Source organism: Triticum aestivum, chromosome 2D (genome assembly GCF_018294505.1).
Source record: "Triticum aestivum cultivar Chinese Spring chromosome 2D, IWGSC CS RefSeq v2.1, whole genome shotgun sequence".
Classification (NCBI taxonomy): domain Eukaryota; kingdom Viridiplantae; phylum Streptophyta; class Magnoliopsida; order Poales; family Poaceae; genus Triticum; species Triticum aestivum.
The window spans coordinates 251,900,274-251,925,003 of record NC_057799.1 but is presented as its reverse complement, the minus strand read 5'-3'; the positions used below and the strand labels follow the sequence as shown (position 1 = coordinate 251,925,003).

The 24,730-nt window shown below is 48.5% G+C and overlaps 2 protein-coding genes across 2 annotated transcripts in view; both read right to left on the bottom strand.

The window, feature by feature from the left end:
• LOC123052696 (endoplasmic reticulum metallopeptidase 1) overlaps positions 1 to 12,164 on the bottom strand; it is a 32,442-nt gene extending 20,278 nt beyond the window's left edge. The window contains exons 1-7 of the mRNA XM_044476012.1: positions 11,810 to 12,164; positions 11,636 to 11,721; positions 9,586 to 9,687; positions 5,803 to 5,909; positions 5,607 to 5,707; positions 5,102 to 5,189; positions 1,537 to 1,625 (exon numbers count right to left, since the gene is read on the bottom strand). Of these exons, the coding sequence (XP_044331947.1) occupies positions 1,537 to 1,625; positions 5,102 to 5,189; positions 5,607 to 5,707; positions 5,803 to 5,909; positions 9,586 to 9,687; positions 11,636 to 11,721; positions 11,810 to 12,046 (810 nt within the window). The 5' untranslated portion in view covers positions 12,047 to 12,164. The remainder of the gene's footprint in view (positions 1 to 1,536; positions 1,626 to 5,101; positions 5,190 to 5,606; positions 5,708 to 5,802; positions 5,910 to 9,585; positions 9,688 to 11,635; positions 11,722 to 11,809) is intronic.
• Positions 4 to 1,530, bottom strand: LOC123052697 (uncharacterized). The gene has a single exon (XM_044476013.1). The coding sequence runs from the start codon at positions 1,249 to 1,251 to the stop codon at positions 409 to 411; it is 843 nt and encodes a 280-aa protein (XP_044331948.1). The 5' UTR covers positions 1,252 to 1,530; the 3' UTR covers positions 4 to 408.
• Positions 12,165 to 24,730: the final 12,566 nt, after the last annotated feature.

The following is a 24,730-nucleotide window of genomic DNA, read 5'->3' as shown; positions in this document are numbered from 1 at the left end:
GTACGAAGCACAGTCCATTTCATTATAAAATACTCCCTCTGTTCAAATATAAGATGTTTTGGATATTTCAATATAGACTACATACGGATTGAAATGAGTGAATAAACACACTAAAACGTGTCTATATACAATCGATTAACAAAAAAGTTAGAACATCTTATATTTGTGAACGGAGGGAGTACATCCGATACATAACTAATATTTTATAATATTATGCAGGTGCACCATAGCTAATATTTGAAGAAATATGTATAGATTTTGTCCTTGGTGCTCCGGGATGAACCTTTCCTTATCTATGATGCAGTTTTTGAGTAAACGCAAAATGATTTTTGCGTTTCATTGCATTGAAAAGATGGGAGAGAGTACATGCCTCCTAGGAGGTTATATTTACAGAGTCCTAGCACCTGATCAGTGGACATCCCAGGAGGCGGGCAAGACAACCCACAGCCCCTGTGCCCCAGCTTTTGCCCAACATTTGGCCTCGTCTTTAATCCTATCATCTAGCGCATCTATCGACGGTCTTGCATTGTCGAAGACGCATTCGTTCCTCTGTTTCCAGATCATCCAGGGGACGAGCAGTGTGATCGATTGCAGAGCTTTGCATAGTGTAGGAGGGGTCTGTGCCTTCGCACGCAGCCACCAGTCCATCATGGTAATTTCGTTGGCTGGCGGTTGGGCAGGTATATGCGCCCAGTCCAGGATGATGTACCAAGTCTGCTTAGCAAATGGACACGCCAGGAGCAGGTGTTGGATGGTCTCCGGGTCTTGGTCGCAAAGGAGGCACCTAGGGTGGTGCTGCAGGCCGCGGCGGGCCAGCCTCGACGCCGTCCAACATCGGTCCTGGTTAGCAAGCCAGTGGAAGAATTTGACGCGGGGTGGCGCCCAACTCTTCCAAATCAGCTTCCATGAATGGCAGCGCGTAGATCCCTGGAATGTGGCGGCGTAGCAAGACTGGGCCGAGTATGTGGCGCTTGCTGTCCATCTCCAGAGCAGCCGGTCGGGTTCGTCTGAGAGGGTGAAATGCTGTACCGCCTGCCAGAGCATCAGGTACTGGCCAATCTCGTGTATCCCGAGGGTCCCCTGGATATCGCGGGCCCAAGTGTTCCCGTCCAGGCCTTCTGCCACTGTTCTCGTCTTGCATCGCCGCTTGGGGATGCATTGGTATAGCATGGGGGCTATCTCACGGACGGATTGGCCGTTTATCCATCGGTCGTCCCAGAAGAGTGTTGTCCGGCCATCGCCGAGCATCATAGTGCTGGCCGTTTATCCTTTGCTTTGTTGTTCAAGGGATGTTTGGATAAGAGGCATTTATTTAGGAGCCGCCATAATTATTGCACATTTTAACTAAATACCAAAACTCTTCAAAAATACCACCAATCCAAACAGGCTCCTCTTAGCCTATAACCTGAAGCTAGGACAAGCAAACCTTTCATGTGCAACTAATTTTGCAACACCAAGTACATAAATTGAAGTGAAGACAAAAAATAATTAAGTAAACCATTTTAGAAGCTTGTATGGAAGTTCGGAAAGAAGAACCTGAGCAACACTATTTGCCATTGGATACTTTGCAGTCTGAGCATAAATACGAGAAGGCCAAGATCCCGGTCCAGACTGACAAACTAAATCTGGTGAGGAAAGATAAATGGCCAGGATCATATTTCATTGCAAAATCAACACATTTAAGCCAGACATCTTTATAATATGGAGTAAATTGCCAAAAACCACAACAATTGTGCACAATGCATAAAAAACCACCGTTTTCATAAAAGTTTGCAGATAGCACTGTTTTTTGGTAATTTTTTGCCGAAAACAATAAATAGTGAATTGAGCGCGTTTCTGACAGAAAACCTGACATGCGGGGCCCACTGTAAGTGATGACATTGCACTAAATCTTCACACTGTTTGATTCTCACGTTGAGTTAGATGAAGGGACCACCCATCAGTTCTTCACTGCCCTGCCTCTCTGATCTCCTTGGTGACATTCCTACGAGCACTTGGTGGGCACCATTGGCTCCTCCCTCCAACAGATGCGTCACCAGCCACGGCCGACGAGGTTGAGGATGGCGACATGCGTTAGTTCTAGCACGGCGGCGGCAAAGGCAGTGGTGAGATGCTACGCTCTCGTGTTCATGGCCCGGCCGGCTAGTTTGAAAGGGGCGCGTACGGTGCACAACAGAGCTCCGGCCTGAGCACAGGGAGCATGCGTTCGTGTGCAACGCCGCGAGCCACCGCAGCACCTACTCGTGCCAAAGGCCACCGTGCCGCCTTGCTGGCCGCCATCGTACGTGCTTTGCACAACACAGCCACAGAGACGTACCTCCATGCTGGGTCAACCCTGCGCGCTGCAGGCTCGAAGCGAGCACCTCCCTAGCTGCCGCGCCGCTGCGTCTCGCTGGCGCATTGCCGCCGTCATCTTGCTCCGCCACCACGTCCGCCGTGCGCACCCGCATCGCAAGCACCCACAGGATGGCCACCCCCCATGCCTAAATGCATCCATCACCGCGCCGCGTGCTCGGCTTCGCCGCCACGTCAACATGCTCTGCCATGTGCCCCCGGCACCGCGAGCTTTGCCATGGCCTCGTGCTCGTCGCGGTCAATGGCGGACCCAGGAGGGGGGGGGAGCAGGGGCCACAGATCCCCCAACATCCAGAAATTTTTTGAAGATGATGAGGAACACTAGATGAGAAGAAAGAAAACACATGCCAGATCTGTTTGGCTACTTCTAGATGCTTCCACTCTAGTGTAGTATTTCTTTCCTTTTCTTTTCTATCCTACCTACTGTTTTCTAGAGTCTTCTAGTTGTGAGTAGCTATGAGTAGAATGGTGAAACTTACATAATGTTTTCTAGAGTATTCCAGCTATAAGTAGAAGTATGTGAAGGCTTCCCAAAGCCCTATAAATAGAGGTCCTCGCCTCTACTTTGGAGGCAGACTATGTACCCTACCTATAATAGAACTTGTTGTTCTTATCTAAGATCTTGGAGTAGATCTTGTGCCCTAGGAGTTCTGGATTGAACTCTTGCTGCCCTATCAACCTACATTCGCCTCTAGAGCGATATCTAGCGCAGCACGCTGAAGTTGTTCCTTCAACACTTGTGCTGTACACATTGTAGCAGCAAGGTGGAGTTGCTCCTCCACAAACTTTGTGCTGCTTCAGAAGACCCCAGCTTAGCTATGTATAGAACTATGTGGCCTCTCCTACTTCTCTCTCCCAAACAGCATTTTGGTGAAATAGAGTAGATGCATGCTCACAGAAGATCCTACTAAGTAGTGAAAAGTGAATGCCTTTTTGACTTTTGCTCCCATTGCTTCAGCAGTTCAGTCACACACACGCAAACGAGTGCCCTTGCTTATTTTTCATTCCTGTGGCTTCTCCTGTCTTCCTGTTCTGCGCTTACGTAGGACGACTAGAGAGGCAAATTATAGGTGGACAAGGCAAATTTTGGTGTTGAAATTTATAAATACCTCTTGATTACTTTGTTTCAAAATAAATAAATAAATTTAGAATGGCATGTTATCAATGAAGAACCTTAAAGATACCTTCTTTTTTCTTTTGCGGGAGGACCTTAAAAATATCAATCGATGGATTAAAAACAATTAAAGGCCTACGCAGTCTGACTGATAATTGTTCGTTCGTCAATCATCACCATTCAATTGTACATATGTCTATGTTATCAATACTTTGTGATAATGCTACATATTTTAGTATACCCACGGTCGTTCCTATATATTTTTCCAGGAAAAAAAATCAAACATATTCCGTAATCCATATACCATGTTGCATTTTAGAAGAGTTTAGTTCAATGTTCAGATAATAGGGTGAGGCTAGGCTCGCAAGGAGCGACCTAGTCCACCTGGGCTCATACCTAAGTAGCCCGTGGTGCTTTGAGATTTTTTCTACAAAAATATGCCTCCCAAGGACAAGTCCTGGATGGCCTCGTTTTTTCAGTTCAATGTTCGGCCCCCCTTACGTATAATTCCTGTCTCCGCCGTTGGTCGCGGTAGTGCTGCACACATCCCGCGCATGGCTGCTGCCGCACACTGCTGCAGCGCCGTCACGCCTGGCTTGCCAGGTTAAAAGCCGCGTCGCTCAGCCCGTGCTAGAGCTGCCTGCCCACCCGTGCTTAGGCGCCGCCATGGAACCCTAGTCGTCGATCCCCCCTTGTGGGCTGTGGCAGTACGGGTGTGGGCCAGGCCGGGCCAAGCAAGTGAACTGGAAAAGGAAAGAAAGAAAAAGTTAACGTCCGTCACCCATGGCAGTTTGCCTTTGCCACGTTGACCTGACAGGTGGGCCCGGAGTGTCAGGTTCGCTGTCAAAACATGGTCAACCGACGGATCAGTGTTTTCGGCAACGCGTTTACTGAAAAACGGTGCTATCTGCAAACTGTTATGAAAACGGTGGTTTTGTGATGCATTCTGCCCAATTGTGGTGGTTTTTGGCAATTTACTCATTAATATGATTATGACTTCTTCACACTAACTAATCTCAATCTTCGTGAACAAATATTCTTTACATACGACAAGGCACCTGGCTACTACTGACTATCCTAGAATTAAAGTAAATGCAGACTTTAATCATTCTAAACTTGAAAATCTAAATTATTAGGATCAAGTGTTCAACGGACTAAGCTGATGCCCCATTTGCACAGGACCAATCTCTATAGAAGCAACATGAAGGCAATAACTCAAAATGGAACAACAATTCCTGTGAGGGGAAAACTAAACATCTATAGAGAGGCAACAGAATTATAAGTTGTCAATGAACAAGGACTGCACAACAATACTGAACTTGGACGCAGAAACAAATTAGGGCATTACAGTCTCAATATGTATTCAATCCGAATATGCTACTATTATAAGAGAAAAGAACACTAAAACTAATGTGTATTAGAACTACCAACTAAGTTACTGAAGTATACGATCATAATAGCACGACCTCTTGGTAAGCAGTCATTAGATCATACAACAATTATAGTACGTGGATATCATTTCCATAAGGCGGGATCAATAAAATGAAGCTTGTTTCCAGCTCTAGAATTGACTTGAGTTTTAAAATACAAAATTTCAAACAACTAAACAAGAGATAAAGTACAGAATAATACCAGCACCACCACTTCCAGAAGCTTCGATATTAATGAAAGCACCAACTGTGCTGCTCCACTTGTGTGTCTTCATAAAACCATGCGAACCCTGGTTAACAGCATCAAGGATAAGCGCAAGTTGCTTCATTGAGCTACACGGACAATCAACATATATGAACTGACATGAGTATTCTTTTATTTTTTTTACTTTAAGTTTGACTTAATATTCTTACCATGTTCTAATTAATAAGCAGAAATTAATATCTGGGGCAGTTTTGTCTGTTTCAACCCCCCGCGAGGGGAAAAGTTACAGAGCTTGCCAGTGCACCATAATTAGCTTAGACTCATACGCTGCAACTATTAATAGCACCTTACTATGGACCAGTTCAGATTGCCCTCAGCTGAGTCATCACAAGACATTTTTATCGAAGGAACAAAATCACACAACTACCTTTTCAATTCATGGACTATGTAGTAGTTTTGCGCATGTAGTCTAACAGTTTGGTGATGATTGACAGTCACATACCAGAAGAAAAAGTTCCTCAGCACCATTGAAAAGGAAAATGACTGGCCGAGGAGGGATCCACCCAGACTCAAGCATAAGTCGTGATAGTTCAAGCATAGATGCTGGACAAGAAATATTACAAACACAAATCATGCCCCGATGAAAGTCTGCACAGTAAGAATCACATTTGTTCAGACAAATAAGAGGTTGTACTTACCAACACAGGAACCACAGTCTGCTGCACCAGGTGATCCAAGTGGACTGTCGAAATGTCCATTCACCAAAAGGGATGGTTCATCCTCTTCTGAAACATTTGATGAAATCCTGTAATTAATTGTTATATCTTAGAAATAATTTGTTTAAATTATATGGTTCATGAGGAAAAATATAGCCAAAATTAACAAAGGTTGTCTTGTCAGTTGGCACTTTGTAATACCACAACGAAAGTAGAAGTGGCTCATGAGTGTTCCTGGCAGCTCAATCCCACAATTGAAAGTTTAGACATGCTAGAGCAGCACTCTATGATGGCTGGGTACCACAATTTTTGTGAAAGATGTGACTAAGCATATTACTATTGGACTCTCCTTGATTGAGTTCATCATAAAAATCAACCGTGGCTGCTACATGGATCGCTCCACTCTAAATTGCACGAGGGCTCATGCATGGCTGCTAATCTACGCATGAATACAATAAAAAATGCGTGCACGTATTAATCATCTTTTGCAATGGGCAGCACCCTTATAGCTAGGCCCATGGACTGTATCCAGCCTGTATAATAATCGAATCAGCAGAACACGTCCCGTGTTGCCTATCGTCACCAAATAATTAAATTCACATGTGTGAATCGGTTTCAAGTCCTGGTGCTTTTATTCAGAGTTTTAAAACAGCTAGTTGCTAACATCCTCAAGAGATTTTATGGAAGGCTATTGATACGTTCAGCGGTAGCAGCACTGCATGGACGTCCCCTTCTAGACTTCTAATAAGCTAGCATCAGCCTATAAATGATTATCACCATTCACGCTGCAAGGGGGGCGGCAGCCATGCCAAGGGCACTATGGAGAAGATGCCTCGGACCAGGCATCGCCACATGGCAAAGCCATGTTTAATGCCAATGTGAGGCCATGCCATTGGCACACCAAGGGACGACACAGACGACGAACTCAGGTGGGATTCAGCCAAGCATAAAACACGTCAAGGCCCTCGTCTAAAACTTGCCAAAGGACATGATGGGATTACACTGAGTCGCCAAAAAAACAGCGTGATGCTGTAACACCGCGTAGACGCCAAGGCACATTCAGCACAGGGGCGGAGACAGGGAGGGGGGCGAGCAGGGGCTAGACCCCCCCCCCCCCCCCGCCCCCCATCGATCGCCCCCCCCCCCCCCCTAACGATACAACACATATAGTGTATGCAGCAGTATATATACAAATGCTAATTACCGTATATGGCTAATCGAATTAGTACTATAATAAGGCCCAAAGCCAATTCTTAGTTGTGCCTTGTATGTGCCGAAGCCCAAAACAGCCCATGCGGCATGCGCCACGTTTTTTAGCCAGTTAGCGATCAACTGCAGTACTGCATCACGCCGCCGCTTCGAACCTAGCGAGCGACTGCAGGTCTTAGATCGATTCCACGCCGCCGCTCGCCGCGATGCCAGTCGCCAAACGCTAAGTACAGACAGCACTATGAGGGGGCCGTGCTAGCCATGGGCGCCGCTGCCCCGGCCTGTGTTAATCTGGCCGCCATGTCGATACTCGACATGTTCCACTGGAGTTTCTTGATCACGGCATTTATTCGTCACTCAAATCTGAAGGTATTACTTTACTTTTGTTGATGGACTGCTACTGTAGCCTATTAGTCTGGTTATTAATTGGTTCACCTTCATAAAGGAAAATTGATTATTTACTAATTACACGCGTTCTTGCTTTTAACGGGAGATTACTTTCTTTGAAAAATTAACGGTCGTTGTCTGGAAAGATGTTTGTGGAAAGGTTCTTCCAACAGGTTATCAAATTTTTCAGTGAGCTTCGTAGTCATGCATATAAATTTTATTAATTGGGATGAAGCCTTTTCTGGTTCCCAAACATAAATTGCTTACTGAGACTTGTTATTTTTTATGTTTTATCTTTTGCAATAAGCTGCAAGGTCACCTTGCGGTGGACGCGCTCCGTACAGTGCATTGACTAGTTCATATTAGAACGGTGTAGAGCGAAGCGGAAAGAAATTGGTTCGCGCATTGAACCCCTCTTGCATTAGTCCATGTTTTATGTCTTGTGTAGTGGAGTGTTTTTTTTTCTTCGCCCCCCTCATGTCCAAATCCTGGCTCCGCCCCTGATTCGACACATATCACCTTGCAACGATTTGCTGAAAGGCAACGCCACACGATGACAACATCATCCAATAAAGAGAGCAGAGTGATGAGGCCCCCGAAGCCACGACAGCTCAACTTCAAGAAACACAAGAACCAATAACTAGAGCTCACACACTGCCAACTCAAATATTAGGTACTTCCGTTCCAAGGAATTCTTTCTGGTGCTTATGAGAATATGAAGATGCTGCCTAAATCAAATGTAGTACTTGGGAATAAAGGACCTAGCATGGACAAGAGGGACAAACACTGAGTATGATCAAGCATGGCAATGGCATTAACCATAGAAGGAGTGAAGGCGGAGCTTCAAGTGGAGACCAGGCCTGACATTGCGTATGTCGTGGGTGTGGTGAGGTACATGCATGAACCAAGGAGTGGGCATCTTGATACAGTGCACAGAATCCTGAGATACTTGAAGGGCACTCCGAGAAAAGGTTTGTGGTTTGCGAAGAGTGAACATCTTGAGATGGATGGCTGTAGTGATTCTGATTTTGCTAGTTGTCAAGATGATTGAAGATCAACTCAGGCTATTGTGTGTTTGTGGGAGGAAATTTGGTGTCATGGAGAAGCAAGAAACAGCGAGTTGTGTTTAGATCAACAGCAAAAGCCGAGTGTAGAGAGCATCTACACCAATATAAAAAGAGTGAGTTGCGGAGATCCAGCAAATCTCACCCATTCAACCGTATCTATCCAACGGTCTACGTCGCTCCAGTGTTTAGCGTTAGACCTGTGTAGCACTAAACACGTTTAGCACCCTCCGCTAATTAATACCGTACCTAATATCAACGTCAGCATTAACCAAGTAATATCTTTCCTAATATTAATGTGCAATACAATTAATGTCTTGCCTAATATTAGTGTGCATTGCACGTACACAATTACTAGTTATCACAAGGGTTGGAGTGAGATGCTCTGGGTGAAGAACCTACTGAGCGAGTTGAAACCTCTGAGGAAGGGATCCTTGAGAGTATGGTGTGACAATCAGTCAGCTATAAGTGTTGCCAGTAACCCAGTTCAACATGATAAAACATGTGGAAATTGATCGCTTCTTCATTAAGGAGAAACTTGACACTGGGATCATCAGCCTTACTCATGTACACTCTGGGCAGCAGATTTGCTTGACAAAGGGACTGAGATCAAAGGACCGTAAGTTCGCATGTGACAAGATGGGGTTGATAGATATCTACCACCCATCTTGAGGGGGGGTGTTGAACCGGTATGGGCCTTGCTCATCTTCACTTAAGGCCATGTGGCACAGGCCCATGGCCATGACCTAGAAGCGGTTGACCTAGATGCTAGCCAGTGTCTGAAGGAGGCGCCACCACACACACACACACAACACAGGAAAGGTTCGATCCCTCTCGATTCAACACTTTATTATTTTATTTTACATTGTTTCTTCCATACAACTGGTAATGTTCCGTTTTAGTTAATAGCTTGAAGACTGAAAGGGCAAATAGAAGCATATAAATAAGAACAGACATGCATGAAAATTAGGCCCCACATGGATAAAAATATTAAGATAAACCGTATTCGATAGTTTTTAGGTTATCTCAGATTGCAACTGAAAAACTGATGATGAAGTAGAAATAATGGTATGACAAGGAAAAAAGGACATGTAATATTAAGTACCTCATAACAATATTTTTATGATTTCTGTAGCCTAGAGTTACTCTGTGGCGCAAAAACATCATGCTGAAAGAGCCACTGACAATTGTTTCTTCAACATCTACCCTGAAAGAGAGAAAAGGCAGACACAATAAATGATCATAAAAGGAACAAAACCAAATAAAACTCATTCTTTCAGATGAATAAATTTCACACCCCATTTCTCTCATTTACCTGATATATTGAACGCTTACTATTGACTACCTAAAATTGATACAATATGGTCAGTCGATACAACGCTAACTGCATATACCACTCAATAGTGTCAAGTCCATTACAGTGACATGGCCATTGGGGACAGGATAGCCATGAGTTTAGAAGAGCCAGGGTGAACTTTTAGTATAGCAGAAAAGATGGCATGACATAATTCAGCATTTAACTTAAGTAACAGCATCTTCACTCTAAAACATGGAAAGTGTGCATTTGTGTCATATAACCAACGTGCATAGCCTGCATTTGCGCCACTACCTGCAACAACCAAATTGTGTTGACTAGCAGAGCTGTGCCACATGCGTGTGCAGGCTACGCGACTGCACATGGTCCACAAAAATCTGGGCCAAAAGTTTTTACTAATCCTCAATTATTAGTGGTACTAGTCTATCTCGGTATTATTTATTATGCGCAAGTTAATTAAGCCAATCTTGTATACCCCATCATATAAATTTCTGCCATCTTAGACGCTCCCTGCACATCTCTCTTTGTCACTATTCACTTACCCCTTTACAGATGAACATGGCAGAAGACGACAAAATCACTTCCCTAGTCTCCTATTTTCATGAGCCATTGAATTAAATTTGTTTTACAGGATGTAACTCTTATGGCATATAGCCATATACACCCTCTGTTTCTAAATATAAGCCGTTTTGGCAGTTTAAATCAAACTGCCAAAACGTCTTATATTTAGGAACGGAGGTAGTACTATACAAGGTGCTCATTGCCGAACAACTATATAAGAATCATCTCCTTTAATGCAGACATCTATGTAGGTGGTTAGACTGTTGCTTTCTCTATTAGTTTGGAGCAAATAATTATGTAAGTATGTTAAACATCGGTGTCTCATCAAGCAAAAATGTGCCAAAATAGATCTATCATCTATCATACGCGTAAACAAATACAGCATAATTTTCTTTTGTTGAGCACCACCAGTCACTTGTACAAGTCATTAAAGCAAGTTGTGTTATGTTTTATATTACTTAATTTGTAGTTGGCAACGTGCACTTAAAAAACCCTGCTCGGCCAGATGCCTCAGCCAATCATCTTCCTCTTCAAAGTCTTTGTGCTCTGTTATTCATCTTACATGGCTGGGTGCTTCCCAGGGCAAACAGAAAATTCATAGGAGTAAACCCCTACCTGGTACCTCTCGGCGACTCGGGCTATTTGCCCTAGTTTACTCCAATGGTAGCTCTGCTCCTGGACAGTAGCCCAGTTGGTTTAATTTAAGCCAACTCTGTAGGTAGAGCTCAGAAGCGAACTCCTGCTCCAACGTACTCCCTCCGTCCCAAAATAAGTGACTCAAGCTAGTACAAAGTTGAGTCACTTATTTTGGGACAGAAGGAGTACGTGCCAATGCAATGCTAAAAAAGGTGGGAGAAGCTGCCATTGTTCCAATGATAATTCGAGGCCAGAAAATGTATCTGGTCCAACTCAATTGTCCTGCTGGGACCGCATCTTTACGTACTTGTTCTGTTAGTAAATGAAGTCTAGGAAGGACCGCTGAGGCACGGACTAAATTTAGTCCAGACATCAGGAAGTACTGCGAATCCTACGAAACAAACATTTTGTTCCTCCAGACTTCAATTGATCTCAAATTCTCAATTAATGCGTGGTTGAGGAATCAGGATACCCCATGCAAAGCCCATGGACCCACACCCGAGACTGCCAAAACTGATTCGCTTCCAGGTTAGTATCACCCCTAATATTTCGCAGTCAGAGCAAGCATTCCAACAAACACGACATGGACGATTCAAACAACGACATGGAGAAAGGAAAATAGAAATGAAGGTTTAAGATTCACCTGTACTCCGGCCCAGCATGCGCAGCAAGCCCCTCGAGCTGCCCCTTGATGTACTGCGCGGCGGTCTCCAACCCCGGTCTCCCCTCCTGCAAAAGAACTCTACTCGTCACATCTCATGGCAGACCGAGATGACCCGAACCGAGACTACTAACTAACGCAAGGTAGAAGGCGGACCTGGCGGCAAGGGATATCAACGACGAGGCGGCGGAGGTGCTGCAGCACGCGTCCCTCGGAGAATTCGTCTGGCGACGCGTCGCTGTCCAGCGGGGCGACGTGGCGCATGTGGATGACGCGGTAGACTAGGAATGACATGAAGCCGTAGAGCACCACCAGGGCAAGCAGCACGCGCGGGGCCCCCGCAGCGGCGCCAGCGCCTGCGGCAGACCGCCGGGGCGACGGCGGGGTGACCATCGGCCGTGTCTCGGTGGGCGGCGCCGCGGCGTTTGTCGTACGGAGGGTTTTTCTTCTTGGTCACGGCTCGGTTCGTGAGTTCGTGGATTTTCTGTTGTTGCTGTGAATTATGTGGTTCGGCCCTGGATCTGGACGCCTTGTGGGGCGGCCGAGTGGGTTGGGCTGCTTTTGGAGTTGGCGGCGGCTTTTGCGATTCTATGCAAGAGCAATTTTAGCAGATCCCAAAACACGCATACCCGCAAAATTTTGACAAGTACGCGGATTCGGCCCAATTTTTCGGTCAGAATAGAGCCCGCATACTTGTCCGGCCCGTAAAAAAATTAACCGCGGCCCGCAAACCGCACGCCCCGACCGCTATATCTGCGGTTTCGCGACTTGTTTGCGGGTCCAAACCCTATCCCCTGCTGCCGCCGAGCCACGCGATTCCCCTTCCCCTTCTTCACATTTCTCATTGTCGGCGACCACCCGGCCCGCCTCCAGCCACCGTGTGGGGCCGAATATGGAGCTCCAGACGCGGCTCCGACAGCAGATCCGGCGGCGGAAGGGACCCGGAGCGCGAGCGGCGCGTCCGGTCGGACGGCGCGAGGAAGCGCGGGGCCAGGAAGTGGACCAACCGCGGCCTCTTGCCGCCGGCGAGCTTCCAGCGGATGAGACGGAGGAGTACGACCGCCGGCGCGCGTCCTTCTCCTCCGCGAGGTCTTCGTACGCCGGGAGCTCCTCCTCCTCCGGCGCGGGCCTTCTCCCCGTGAAGAGGGAGTGGTCGGAGGACGAGGAGGAGCCGGACGAGTCCGCCTTCGTCCACGTGAAGGAGGAGCCTGAGGAGCCCGCTCCGCTCGGCCGCCGCGGAGTCGTCGGGCCGGAAGACTACGTCGACGCCGTTGCGGCCACCATCGCCGAGCGGAGCGTGCGCGAGGAGGCGGAGCGCCGGCGCCACGCCGAGGAGCTCGAAGACCTCCGGTGGCGGCAGGCGGTCGCCGCCAACCTCGCCACCAAGGAGAAGGCCGAGGAGTGGCATCGATTCGCGCGGAGCAGGCGGCGAAGTACGTCGACCTGTGCAGCTCCGGCGAGGAGGATTGAGCGTCCTTCCTCCTCCACGGCGTCGTCCATTTGCCGCGACCTCGCCGCCGTCAGATCCGACCCCTCTAGTACTAGTTTAACGTAGTATGTAGTATGAACTATGCTTGTAGTTTGTTGATCATGTAAAATCTATGTAGTATGTGATGAACTATGTTTGTGCAATTTCTCCCGTGAAAGTATTTTTCCAAATTATGCGGGTTTAGATATGGTTTCTGTTCGGCCGCACTAGTTTTCGACCCGCAAACGCGATCTTCGTGAAACCGCAAACGCGTTTTGCGGGTCAAGTTTTTGCGGGGTCTACTAGAGTAGCTCTAAATGTTCTGTGGTATTATCTTTATAAATGACCCCGGGAATGACCTCAAAACCTTATTTCATCGTCTGGCTCCATTCGCACCAGACTCCTAGCGCCCCCAGCAAAAGCGGCTTTGACCGACGCCGACGACCGGCGGCCAGCATGGAAACCACCACACGCGTCAACCCGGAAGGCGTGATTTAGCCGGATGAGTCGAGTTTCTACGCTAGACCATGTTCTCACAGTAATCAGAGTGTATGATATATCCAAATACCGGTGGGTGTTCTAACTGCATCCAGCTAATATATCGGATAATCTGATGTGCTCCTGCAACACGCACATCTATTTGGGGCAATACGCTTGTCAGATCTGTCGGGATCAGGGCTCCGCGGACCCAAATAAGGTTCGAACTCTGGGGCATGTGCGAAAGATCTAGCCAAACTACAGCTCTCTCCTCACTGCCTCATGGCTTGGCCTCGTCGGGTTCGATCGAGCAGGAAGAAGAAGTAGACACAGTGGTTTACCCAGGTTCGGGCCACCTTGCGGTGTAAAACTCTACTCCTGCTTTGTGGTGGATTTGCCTTGCGAGGAGGATGAGTATGAACTAGTACAAGTGTGAGCTGCCACGAGAGAGCTCAACGGCCGAAGGGTTCTTTGGATTCCATCCCTCTCTACGATGGAGACTAACCTATTTTTATAGTGGCCTTGGTCCTCTTCCCTCACAACTTAGGCGGGAGGGATACCACAACGGCCAATTTGAAAAGGGACAGGAGTACACCTTATCCTGAGTAAAGGTGGTCTTCACCTGCAAAGCTTCTGGTCGTGATGCAGTGGTGGGCTCGATGATGACCTCCGTCCTGCCGAGCTCGTGGTCTTGGTCTTGTTGCACTAAAACGGAAACCTTTGGGGGGATTCCTTGGGAACTCGCGTACGTCCTTCTCTCCTTAGCACCAAAGAAGAAAATGTCCTCTCTTGCGCCGCTGGCGCCTGCCTGGCCTTAGTCGTCATGGCTCACATCATCGCGCGTCTCGCAAGGCGAGGTGCTTGCATAGAGATGTCCGCTCCTCAGGAGGCAGCCTCGGGAAGACCGCTCCTTGGGAGGCCTAGATGTCGTTCTCCTCGCGGATCAGGGGCCCTCGCGAGGGTCTTGCTCTGAAGCCTTAGAGTTGGGCCTCGCCGGGCCGTCGATAGAGCCACGCGCTGGGCCACAGGCAGGCGGGCCTGGGTACTCCCGATCCCAGAACGCCGATAGTAGCCCCCGGGCCCACGGTGCGCTCAACCTGGCTTCGAGGCGAAGGCAACTAAGGGAGGGCGAAGCAACGCGGGCCCTAATCGCCTGCGGGTCAGGCTTGACGCGTGGCGCACGATGGGACGCGGACGCCCCCACTTCCCAACGTCGCCTCGACAACTGCCCAGGCTGACAAAAAGCCTGGCGCGCACTGCGAGGCCATCATTGCTCCGAATGTTAAGGGACGCTGGTTGGCCTTCTCTGATCGCTTATAAGAGGGCGAGGGGAGCAGAGCCCCCAACCGATATTTGCCTTCTCGTTCCTCCACCTTCAAACTCCGTAGCAGCCATGGCGCTAGTGAGGAGGTTCACCGCCGCTGAGAAGGGCAAGGCACCGCGGGAAGAGCCGGAGCTGCCGCCGCCCAAGAGGGCGCGCAGCCGTCCTCGCAAGTCCACCACGACGCCAGCGGCGGCTCCTCAAGGGTACGGGCGTGCTACGCTGGGAGTCTGTACCGGCTCCAGTAGCCATGGGAAGAATCCTTCCCGTGGAGGCGGCCGCGAAAGCCGTGGTGGTCATGGCCGAGGGGGGTGTAAGTGCATCTAGTGCCACCCCTAGTTGGTTTTGGAGTATTGACGACAAACCTGGTCGAGGGACTAATGTGTTTGTGAGAATTGCAGGATAACACAGGTAGTAGTCCCTCATTGATTCGGTTTACCTAGAGATGACCCCTAAAAATATATGAAGACATTGAAGACAAAGGTGGTATGTGAAGATATTCACATTGAAGACTATGACATGAGAAGACATTGCGTGAAGACTATGGAGCGCGAAGACTTAGTTGTTTCGTTGTTTCCTTTTCTTCTTTGTTGAGTCATAGGAACCACCGTACTGTTAAGTGGGGTCCCAGTGAACAAAGTCAGAGTGACTGAAGTGATGCTCAACCAAAATCCTATGTCTTCGAGCGAAGACAATGAGAGCAAATCTTATCCAGAGCTGGATGAGTCAGCTTTACTTGTAGCCCAAGTAAAGTTGCCGCGTGTGTTTGAAATCTGACCGTTGGAACACGTGTCAGTTCCTGAGTGACCCAGGGTCATTTCGGACAAATCAGGTCGGGTTGCCTAGTGGCTATAAATAGCCCACCCCCTACACCATAAATTGGTGGCTGCTCATAGTTAGTGCACGGCTTTTGTCGTTTGAGAGCAACCCACCTCCGAAGCTTTTGAGAGAGAGAAATCCTTGCGAGGACAAAGCCCAAACACCCAGAACCAAAGAGTGTTAGGCATCACTGAAGTCTTTCTGTCCGCGTGACCTGAAGACTTGTTACACTTGAGGACTGTGAATCCTCCAGACGGTTAGGCGTCGCATTCTGAGCATCCAAGAGTCATTGTGGATCGACGGTGAACGAAGTTTGTGAAGGTTTGGAAGTCTACCTTGAAGACTTACCAGAGTGATTGGGCGAGGACTGGGTGTCCTTAGCTCAAGGGCAATAAGGTGAAGACGTGATCTTCTAAGTTGAATCTCAGCCTCCCTAACCAGACGTACAGTTGTCACAGCAACTGGAACTGGTCCAACAAATCATGTGTCCTCATCAAGTGACTGGTTCTATCCTCTCCCTCTCTTTACTTACAGTTTGTCTTCGTGAAGTCATTGCCTGTTTGCTCTACCTGTTTGACTTCACTGTGTGTCTACTATCATTGTTTGGCTTCATACTATCTTCCATCCTGATCTTTACTACCTAGCTGCTATTACTCTTCGTGCTTTCACTTCATTGAATACTTGACTATGGCTTGCCTAGTGTAGTCTACCTTTCGCTGCATATCAGTAGGTTCATTTCTATTGTTTGTCTTCGAAACTCTCATGTTTTGAAGACTTTCATAAAAATCGCCTATTCACCCCCCTCTAGTCGATAACTAGCACTTTTAGGGGGGAGGCATGCGGCGGCCACCCGACCACCTCGCCCGCGGGCCCATTCAGATGACATGGCCCGCGAGTTTGTAGTGTGGATGGAGAGTCCTCCGTGCACCTGGATCCAGCTCCCCCGCTCCTTCTCAGAGGAGCTGCCGGCGGGAGGACTCGTCGGGCTGTAGTTGTAGCCTGACGGCTGCTGCAACCGGTCCGCGTGGGCGGAGGTCGAGGTCATCCCCTCAGGTTACGTCTATCTGACCCGGGGGTGGTAGTCATTTGCCCGCGCCCGCGGCCTGAAGGGGAGGCACACCCTCCACTTCAAGTACGACGGGGCAATGACGCTCTTTGTCAAGATCTTCGGGGAAGACGGCGGACGCCTGGGATGCTGCCCGGAGAGCGACAGCAGTAGCAGCGGCGACCATCCCTCCTCCGATGACGATGGCCGTCGTGGCGGCGACGTCCTCGGTTGCGAACTTGCCCTTGGCGACGGCCGCGACGCCTCCTCCGGGGGGAGTTCGAGCAACAACGACTACAACGAGCTGCCGCGCCGCAGCATCAAGGTGGAGGAAGACTCCGACTGAACGTCAGCAACGTCGGAGACGGGGCCTCAGAAGCTGCGGCTTCTGGGAGGCTGTTTCTTTTGTCCTTTTATTTCCTGCATCAAAAACCATGAAGGGCCCCGCGGGGGCGTGTAAGGAACTACGGCGCTTGCACCCTTATCTTAATGTTTTATCCGCGTTTTCAAGTTATGTTGGCATATCTCATTTAGGCTCGAGCCCCCTTTTTCCTTCGCGGTAGCTTAGCGCTCTGCGTCGGTGGGACCCATTCCCCAGGTAGGCTTCTGTCGTCGCTGGTATGCCAGGTCGCGATGCCGTGTGCAAGGCCAGGAGGTGAGCAACCCGAGGTCCGGTAAGAGATCCTGAGGCGCGGTGCTCAAGAGGTCCCCCTTGACGCGCAAGCAGCTCTCGAGAGAGAGAAAAATGGGCTTTCCGCCCAAATGAGATTGCGAAAAACGGAGGTGCAGCGTCAATAGTAAAGCTCGCGCTTGGCAAGGAGAAGATGACTTAGCTTTGGGTGCTCATGATTCGCGAGGGGTTTTCGCGTTATGAAGGTGCGCTTTCGTGGAGCCTGGTCCTCCGCTTTTGCTCTCAAACGGATCAAGGCAAGTCCCACTAGGGGTGCGTGAAAATATTAGCTTCCTTTGGTGTTTCAAATGATGCCTGTGCGGCTGGGCTGTGCCCCTCTTCACATGCTCCCTCGCGAGGCTCGCTTCTCATTTCTTTGCTCGCCATGGTGCTCTACGTCCTCGGGACCTGGCCCTCGAGCGAGCTCAGCCGCCGCTGGTATGTCAGGTCGCGATGCGTGGGATAATGGCAAGGGTGAGGGCCCGAGAGCCGGTAGGGGCTCCTGAGGTGCGATGCTCAAGATCCCCCCTTTTAACGTGCAAGAGGTTCGCACAAAAAGGAGCGGTTCACCTCGCGGGGGTGCCAGGGAAAGGGACTTTGGCCAGCGACACGTGGCGTACAAAGTGGTTACACTTAGCCTTCTGCGGATCCAATCGCTGCCTGACCCAGGTCGGCCATCTTGAGATGGTGGCATGCCGCCCAGGCGCGCTCGAGTGTCTACCTCTTGAAGTTCCTGCGCATTAACCAATCACAAGGTACGAGAGTGGTGCCCGCTTGCTGATCTGCTAATGATTGTTTCATGAGAAGACAAAGGCACTAAGGACCTGATGAGGTGACGTGCACGGGGCCGGCCCCCGAGCCAGAGCTCGGTCACTTAGATTTATCGACACTGCAGGGACGGACCCGAGCATAGGTGCCGTGCTAGTAGCCCCTCTCATGGGACGTTCAGGAGGAGAGCTGGCAATGCATGACGCCCGTGGGGTGGCGATTCCAGAAACGATGTGGCACCAAGTGCAGGGTTAATAGCCACACTAGCGCATGAAAGCGTAATAAGTTCAAGGTACATGAACGAAATGATGTAGCTGCAGGGGCGGACCCTTACAGCCTGAGGATAATGCAGCCCGAGGGGCGCCCTCAACTGAACAAACCAAAAGGTCACCTGGCACCGGTGTTGTAGAAGCGTCGAGGTAGCTGAAGGAGCGTGCCATGAAGGTTGATCCTCACGAGTCGGGCGGCTCCGGAGGCCCGAGGGGCTTGCGAGGCCCGGGGGCACATGAGGGTCCGGGACCTCCTAAGACGCGAACGCTGAGCACTAAGCCTCATGAGATGCCATCGCTCCCTGCGCGGGCCACTGGTATGAGGTGCCAATGTTCAGCAGGCCGAACGGCATGCGGACGTAGCTGCAGGGCTAACCCCCACTCCGGCCGACGCGCGATGGCCAAAAGAGGTCCTACGAAGCGGCCCTATTGAGGCATGGGATGTTGGCGCAGACGCGCAGCTCGCTACCCGCGTCGGGGGCGACAGCTACACTGGTGGGACGTGCGGGGCGACGCTCGCCGTCCATGGCTTACGCCTCCTTAAGCTCCTCGATCGCCTTGGTGATGAATTCTCGTACTCCTGGCACCTCACGCCATGCTCCTTGTTTGTGGGGGCGCGCGCCGATGCACGCTGATACGTCTCCAACGTATCTATATTTTTTGATTGCTCCATGCTATTATATATTCTGTTTTGGATGTTTAATGGGCTTATTTATACACTTTTATATTATTATTGGGACTAACCTACTAACCCAAGGCCCAGTGCAAATTGCTGTTTTTTTTGCCTATTTTAGTGTTTCGCAAAAAAGGAATATCAAACAGAGTCCAAACGGTATGAAACCTTCGGGAGAGTTATTTTTGGAACAAACGTGATCCAGAGGACTTGGAGTGGACGTCAAGAAATCAACGAGGAGGCCACGAGGCAGGGAGGCGCGCCTGCCCCCTGGGCGCGCCCCCCACCCTCGTGGGCCCCTCGTGGCTCCACCGACCTACTTCTTCCTGTAAGTGCATCTAGTGCCACCCCTAGTTGGTTTTGGAGTATTGACGACAAACCTGGTTGAGGGACTAATGTGTTTGTGAGAATTGCAGGATAACACAGGTAGTAGTCCCTCATTGATTCGGTTTACCTACCAGAGTTGACCCCTAAAATGTGTGAAGACACTGAAGACAATGGTGGTATGTGAAGATATCCACAACGAAGATTATGACTCGAGAAGACATTCACGTGAAGACTATGGAGTGCGAAGACATAGCTGTTTCGTAGTTTCCTTTTCTTCTTTGTTGAGTCATAGGAACCACCGTACTGTTAAGTGGGTTCCAAGTGAACAAAGTCAGAGTGACTGAAGTGATGCTCAACCAAATCCTAAGTCTTCGAGCGAAGACAATGAGAGCAAATCTTATCCAGAGCTGGATGAGTCAGCTTTACTTGTAGCCCAAGTTAAGCTGCCGCATGTGTTTGAAATCTGACCGTTGGAACACGTGTCAGTTCCTTAGTGACCCAGGGTCATTTCGGACAAATCAGGTCAGGTTGCCTAGTGGCTATAAATAGCCCACCCCCTACACCATAAATTGGTGGCTGCTCAGAGTTAGTGTGCGGCTTTTGTTGTTTGAGAGCAACCCACCTCCGAAGCATTTGAGAGAGAGATCCTTGCGAGGACAAAGCCCAAAACACCCAGAGCCCAAAGAGTGTTTGGCATCACTGAAGTCTTTCTGTCTGCGTGATCTGAAGACTTGTTACACTTGAGGACTGTGAATCCTCCAACCGGTTAGGCGTCGCATTCTGAGCATCCAAGAGTCATTGTGGATTGCCGGTGAACGGAGTCTGTGAAGGTTCGAAAGTCTACCTTGAAGCTTACCAGAGTGATTGGACGAGGACTAGGTGTCCTTAGCTCAAGGGGAATAAGGTGAAGACACGGTCTTCTGAGTTGAATCTCAGCCTCCCTAACCAGACGTACAGTTGTCACAGCAACTGGAACTGGTCCAACAAATCCTTTGTCTTCACCAAGCAACTGGTTCTATCTCTTCCTTTACTTATTTACAGTTTGTCTTCGTGAAGTCTTTTGTTTGCTTGTCTTATCTGTTTGACTTCACTGTGTGACGACTATTGTTGTTTGGCTTCATTCTATCTTCCATCTTGATCCATACTACCTAGCTTCTAATAGTCTTCGTGCTTTACCTTCATTACTTGCTTGACTATGGCTTGTCTAGTGTAGTATACCTTCCGCTGCATGTCAATAGGTTCATTTCTATCGTTTTTCTTCGAAACTCCCATGTTTTGAAGACTTTCATAAAAATCGCCTATTCACCCCCCTCTAGTCGATAACTAGCACTTTCAATTGGTATCAGAGCTTGGTACTCCCTTCTTCTGTGTGATTCAGTTTTACCACCTGGAGTTTTAGCTATGTCGACTGCAGGGATAATCAAAGTCTCCGCTGCGTGCCCTGTCTTCGATGGCACTGATTACCCCTACTGGAAGAATAAGATGCGCATGCATCTTGAAGCCATTGATGTCAATCTATGGTATGTCGTCAAGAACGGTGTTCCGAAGACTGGTGAAGGTGTCACCCCTGCTGATGTCAAGAAGTTCGTTCAACTGGATTCTACTGCCAAGAACATCATCTGTGGTCATCTGACCAAAGGACAGTATGGCCGTGTGAGTGCTGTGGAAACATCGAAGCTAGTCTGGGACTGGCTCTCCAAGGTCAACGAAGGCATCTCAACCCAGAGAGATCAAAGGATCGGTGTCCTTCGCAACCTCTTCAACCGCTTCAAGAGAAATGACAATGAGAATGTCCAGCTCACGTTTGATCGCCTCACTGATATCACAAATGAGCTTCATGCTCTCGACGCCACTGAGATCACCAAGCATGAAATCGTCAAGACACTCCTGAGATCACTTGACAGCTTGTTTGACACCCTTGCCCTGATGATTCAAGAACGCCCTGACTTTAAGACACTCGATCCGTCTGACATACTTGAGAGGCTCAACACACATGAGTTTCAGCTATCTGAGAAAAGAGACATCTATGGTCCCAACTATGGCTGAGCTCGCACTTTGAAGGCGAAGGCTATTTCCTCATCTGAAGAAGAATTTGACAGCAGTTCTGGTGATCCTGAAGACATTGGAAAGGAGCTTTCTATGCTTGTGAAGAAGTTCCAGAAATTCACAAAGAAGAAGGGCTTCAGAAAGTCTTCATGATCCATCTCAAGAAATGATGAAGCTTCCATTCATGATCACAAGAAGAGAACATGCCACAAGTGCAAGAAACCTGGTCACTACATCTCTGAGTGTCCACAGTGAGACAATGAGAACAAAAAAGAAGAAGAGCAAGGAATATGATTCTGATGACAAGAAGAAGAAGAAATCCTCAAAGTCTTCTTCCAAGTCTTCGTCCAAGCCTTCATCACACAAGAAGAGCTCATCTGGCAAGGCTCGGGCTTTTGTTGGCAAGGAGATGGATTCAGAGGAGGAGTCTGCTTCTGAGGAGGCAAAGGTGGAGTCTGACTCTGGCGTTGCAAGTCTGGCTCTAGCCACAGCCTACGTTGCCAAGTCCATCTTCAACACTGAAGACAATGGCTCCGTCACCAACGCTGATGCTAATGACAAGGACGACTCTGCCCCCACCTACTGCTTCATGCCACGTGGTGCCAAGGTAAACTCACGCGATGCTTACTTTCAAACATCAAGTGAAGATGACTCTGATTGTGAATCCAAACCTAGCTACAAAACACTTGCTAAAATTGCAACTGAACAACAGAAAGCTATGGAACATATGACCTGTTGGACGCGGAAATGATCCGATCTCAGTCCTTAATTGGAGACATAAAAAATCTTCATGTTAAGTACGAGGAACTTGAAAGTCGTCATGAAACGCTCTCAACAACTCATGAAAAGCTTTCCTATGATTATCATCAAACGAAGCAAGAACTTGAGAAATTGACAGCAGTTCATGAAGATCTTCAAAAACAAAACGAGTCACTTCACACTCAACAGATCAGTCCCGCACAGGAAGGATTTGAACCACCATGTCTAAAATGCCTTGAGCGTGATAACGCTACTTCTGTTGCTGAACGTTCTACTACTGCTACTATTGCAATATCTTCAACTGCTGATGTGGTAACTAACCCCTCTACTGAAGATACCACTGCTATTGCTGATGAAAATGCTAGGTTGAAGACATTGCTTGAGACACGGATGTACAAAAGTCTCAAAGGGCATCACACACTGTGCGATGTCCTCAAAAAGCAGATTCTGAACCGAAACTGTAACACCCACGATGCGGCTATATCTCCCATGTGTCGAGGCACGACTTAGAGGCATAACCGCATTGTGGTTTTGTCGCAAGAAGGGTCATCTTCACACAATCCCATGTAATGAACAAGAGTGGGATAAAGAGTTGGCTTACAATCGCCACTTCACACAATACATAAATAAATCATACATCAATCAGAGTACACACAAAGATCCGACTATGGAACCAAAAGAAAAGAAGATGACCCCAAATGCTAGATCCCCGATCGTCCCAACTGGGCTCCACTACTGATCATCTGGAAACGGAACATAGTAACGAACAAGGTCTTCATCGAACTCCCACTTGAGCTCGGTTGCATCAACTGCACTGGTATCGTCGGCACCTGCAATTGTTTTGGAAGTATCTATGAGTCACGAGGACTCAGCAATCTCACACCCGCGAGATCAAGACTATTTAAGCTTATGGGTAGGAAAGGGTAGTGAGGTGGAGCTGCAGCAAGCACTAAGCATATATGGTGGCTAACATACGCAAATAAGAGCGAGAAGAGGAGCAACGGAACGGTCGTCAACTAGCAATGATCAAGAAGTGATCCTGAACTCCTACTTACGTCAAACACAACCCAAAAGCCGTGTTCTCTTCCCGGACTCCGCCGAAAAGAGACCATCACGGCTACACACGCGGTTGATGCGTTTTAATTAAGTCGAGTGTCAAGTTCTCTACAACCGGATATTAACAAATTCCCATCTGCCACATAACCGCGGGCACGGCTTTCGAAAGATAATACCCTGCAGGGGTGTCCCAACTTAGCCCATTATAAGCTCTCACGGTCAACGAAGGATATTCCTTCTCCCGGGAAGACCCGATCAGTCTCGGAATCCCGGTTTACAAGACATTTCGACAATGGTAAAACAAGACCAGCAAAGCCGCCCGATGTGCCGACAAATCCCTATAGGAGCTGCACATATCTCGTTCTCAGGGCACACCGGATGAGCAAGATGTCGGGTTGGCATAGACCCTGGTTGCACAGGGGGTGCCGGACATCGCTCGGTTTGGACCAGCACTCGAAGGAGCACTGGCCCGGGGGGTTAAAATAAAGATGACCCTTGAGTCTGCAGAACCCAAGGGAAAAGGGGATAGGCGGTAGCAAATGGTAAAACCAAGGTTGGGCCTTGCTGGAGGAGTTTTATTCAAAGCGAACTGTCAAGGGGGTCCCATAAATCACCCAACCGCGTAAGGAACGCAAAATCAAGGAACATAACACCGGTATGACGGAAACTAGGGCGGCAAGAGTGGAACAAAACACCAGGCATAAGGCCGAGCCTTCCACCCTTTACCAAGTATATAGATGCATTAATTTAAATAATAGATATTGTGATATCCCAACATATCCATGTTCCAACATGGAACCAGCTTCAACTTCACCTACAACTAGCAACGCTATAAGAGGGGCTGAGCAAAAGCGGTAACATAGCCAAACAACGGTTTGCTAGGAAGGATGGTTAGAGGCTTGAGATGGCAATATGGGAGGCATGATATAGCAAGTGGTAGGTAGCGCAACATAGCGATAGAGCGAACAACTAGCAAGCAAAGATAGAAGTGATTTCAAGGGTATGGTCATCTTGCCTGAGATCCCGCAAGGAAGAAGAACGAGTCCATGAAGAAGACAAACAGACGGAGTCGAACGAATCCTCACAACTCCGGAATGAAACTAAAGCTAACGAGAGAAGCAACCCGGAAAGAAACAAACAACATAGTAAACACACAATCATAAACATGACATGATGCACAATCAAGTATGATGCATGTCCAGTTTAATGAGGCATGGCATGGCAAAGTGCAACAAACAATACTACAAATTAAGTGGAGCTCAATTTGTAACGAGTTGCATATTGACGAAACACCACGTTCGAGTTATTTAGTTCTCTCTCGGTTATGTACCCAACAAATTTAAATGTTATTAAACATGTCAAGGGGTGAAGCATATGAA

What these genes read in the sequence shown, in the direction of transcription:
- LOC123052697 (XM_044476013.1), bottom strand. Translation starts at nt 1,251, where the DNA reads ATGATGCTCGGCGATGGCCGGACAACACTCTTCTGGGACGACCGATGG.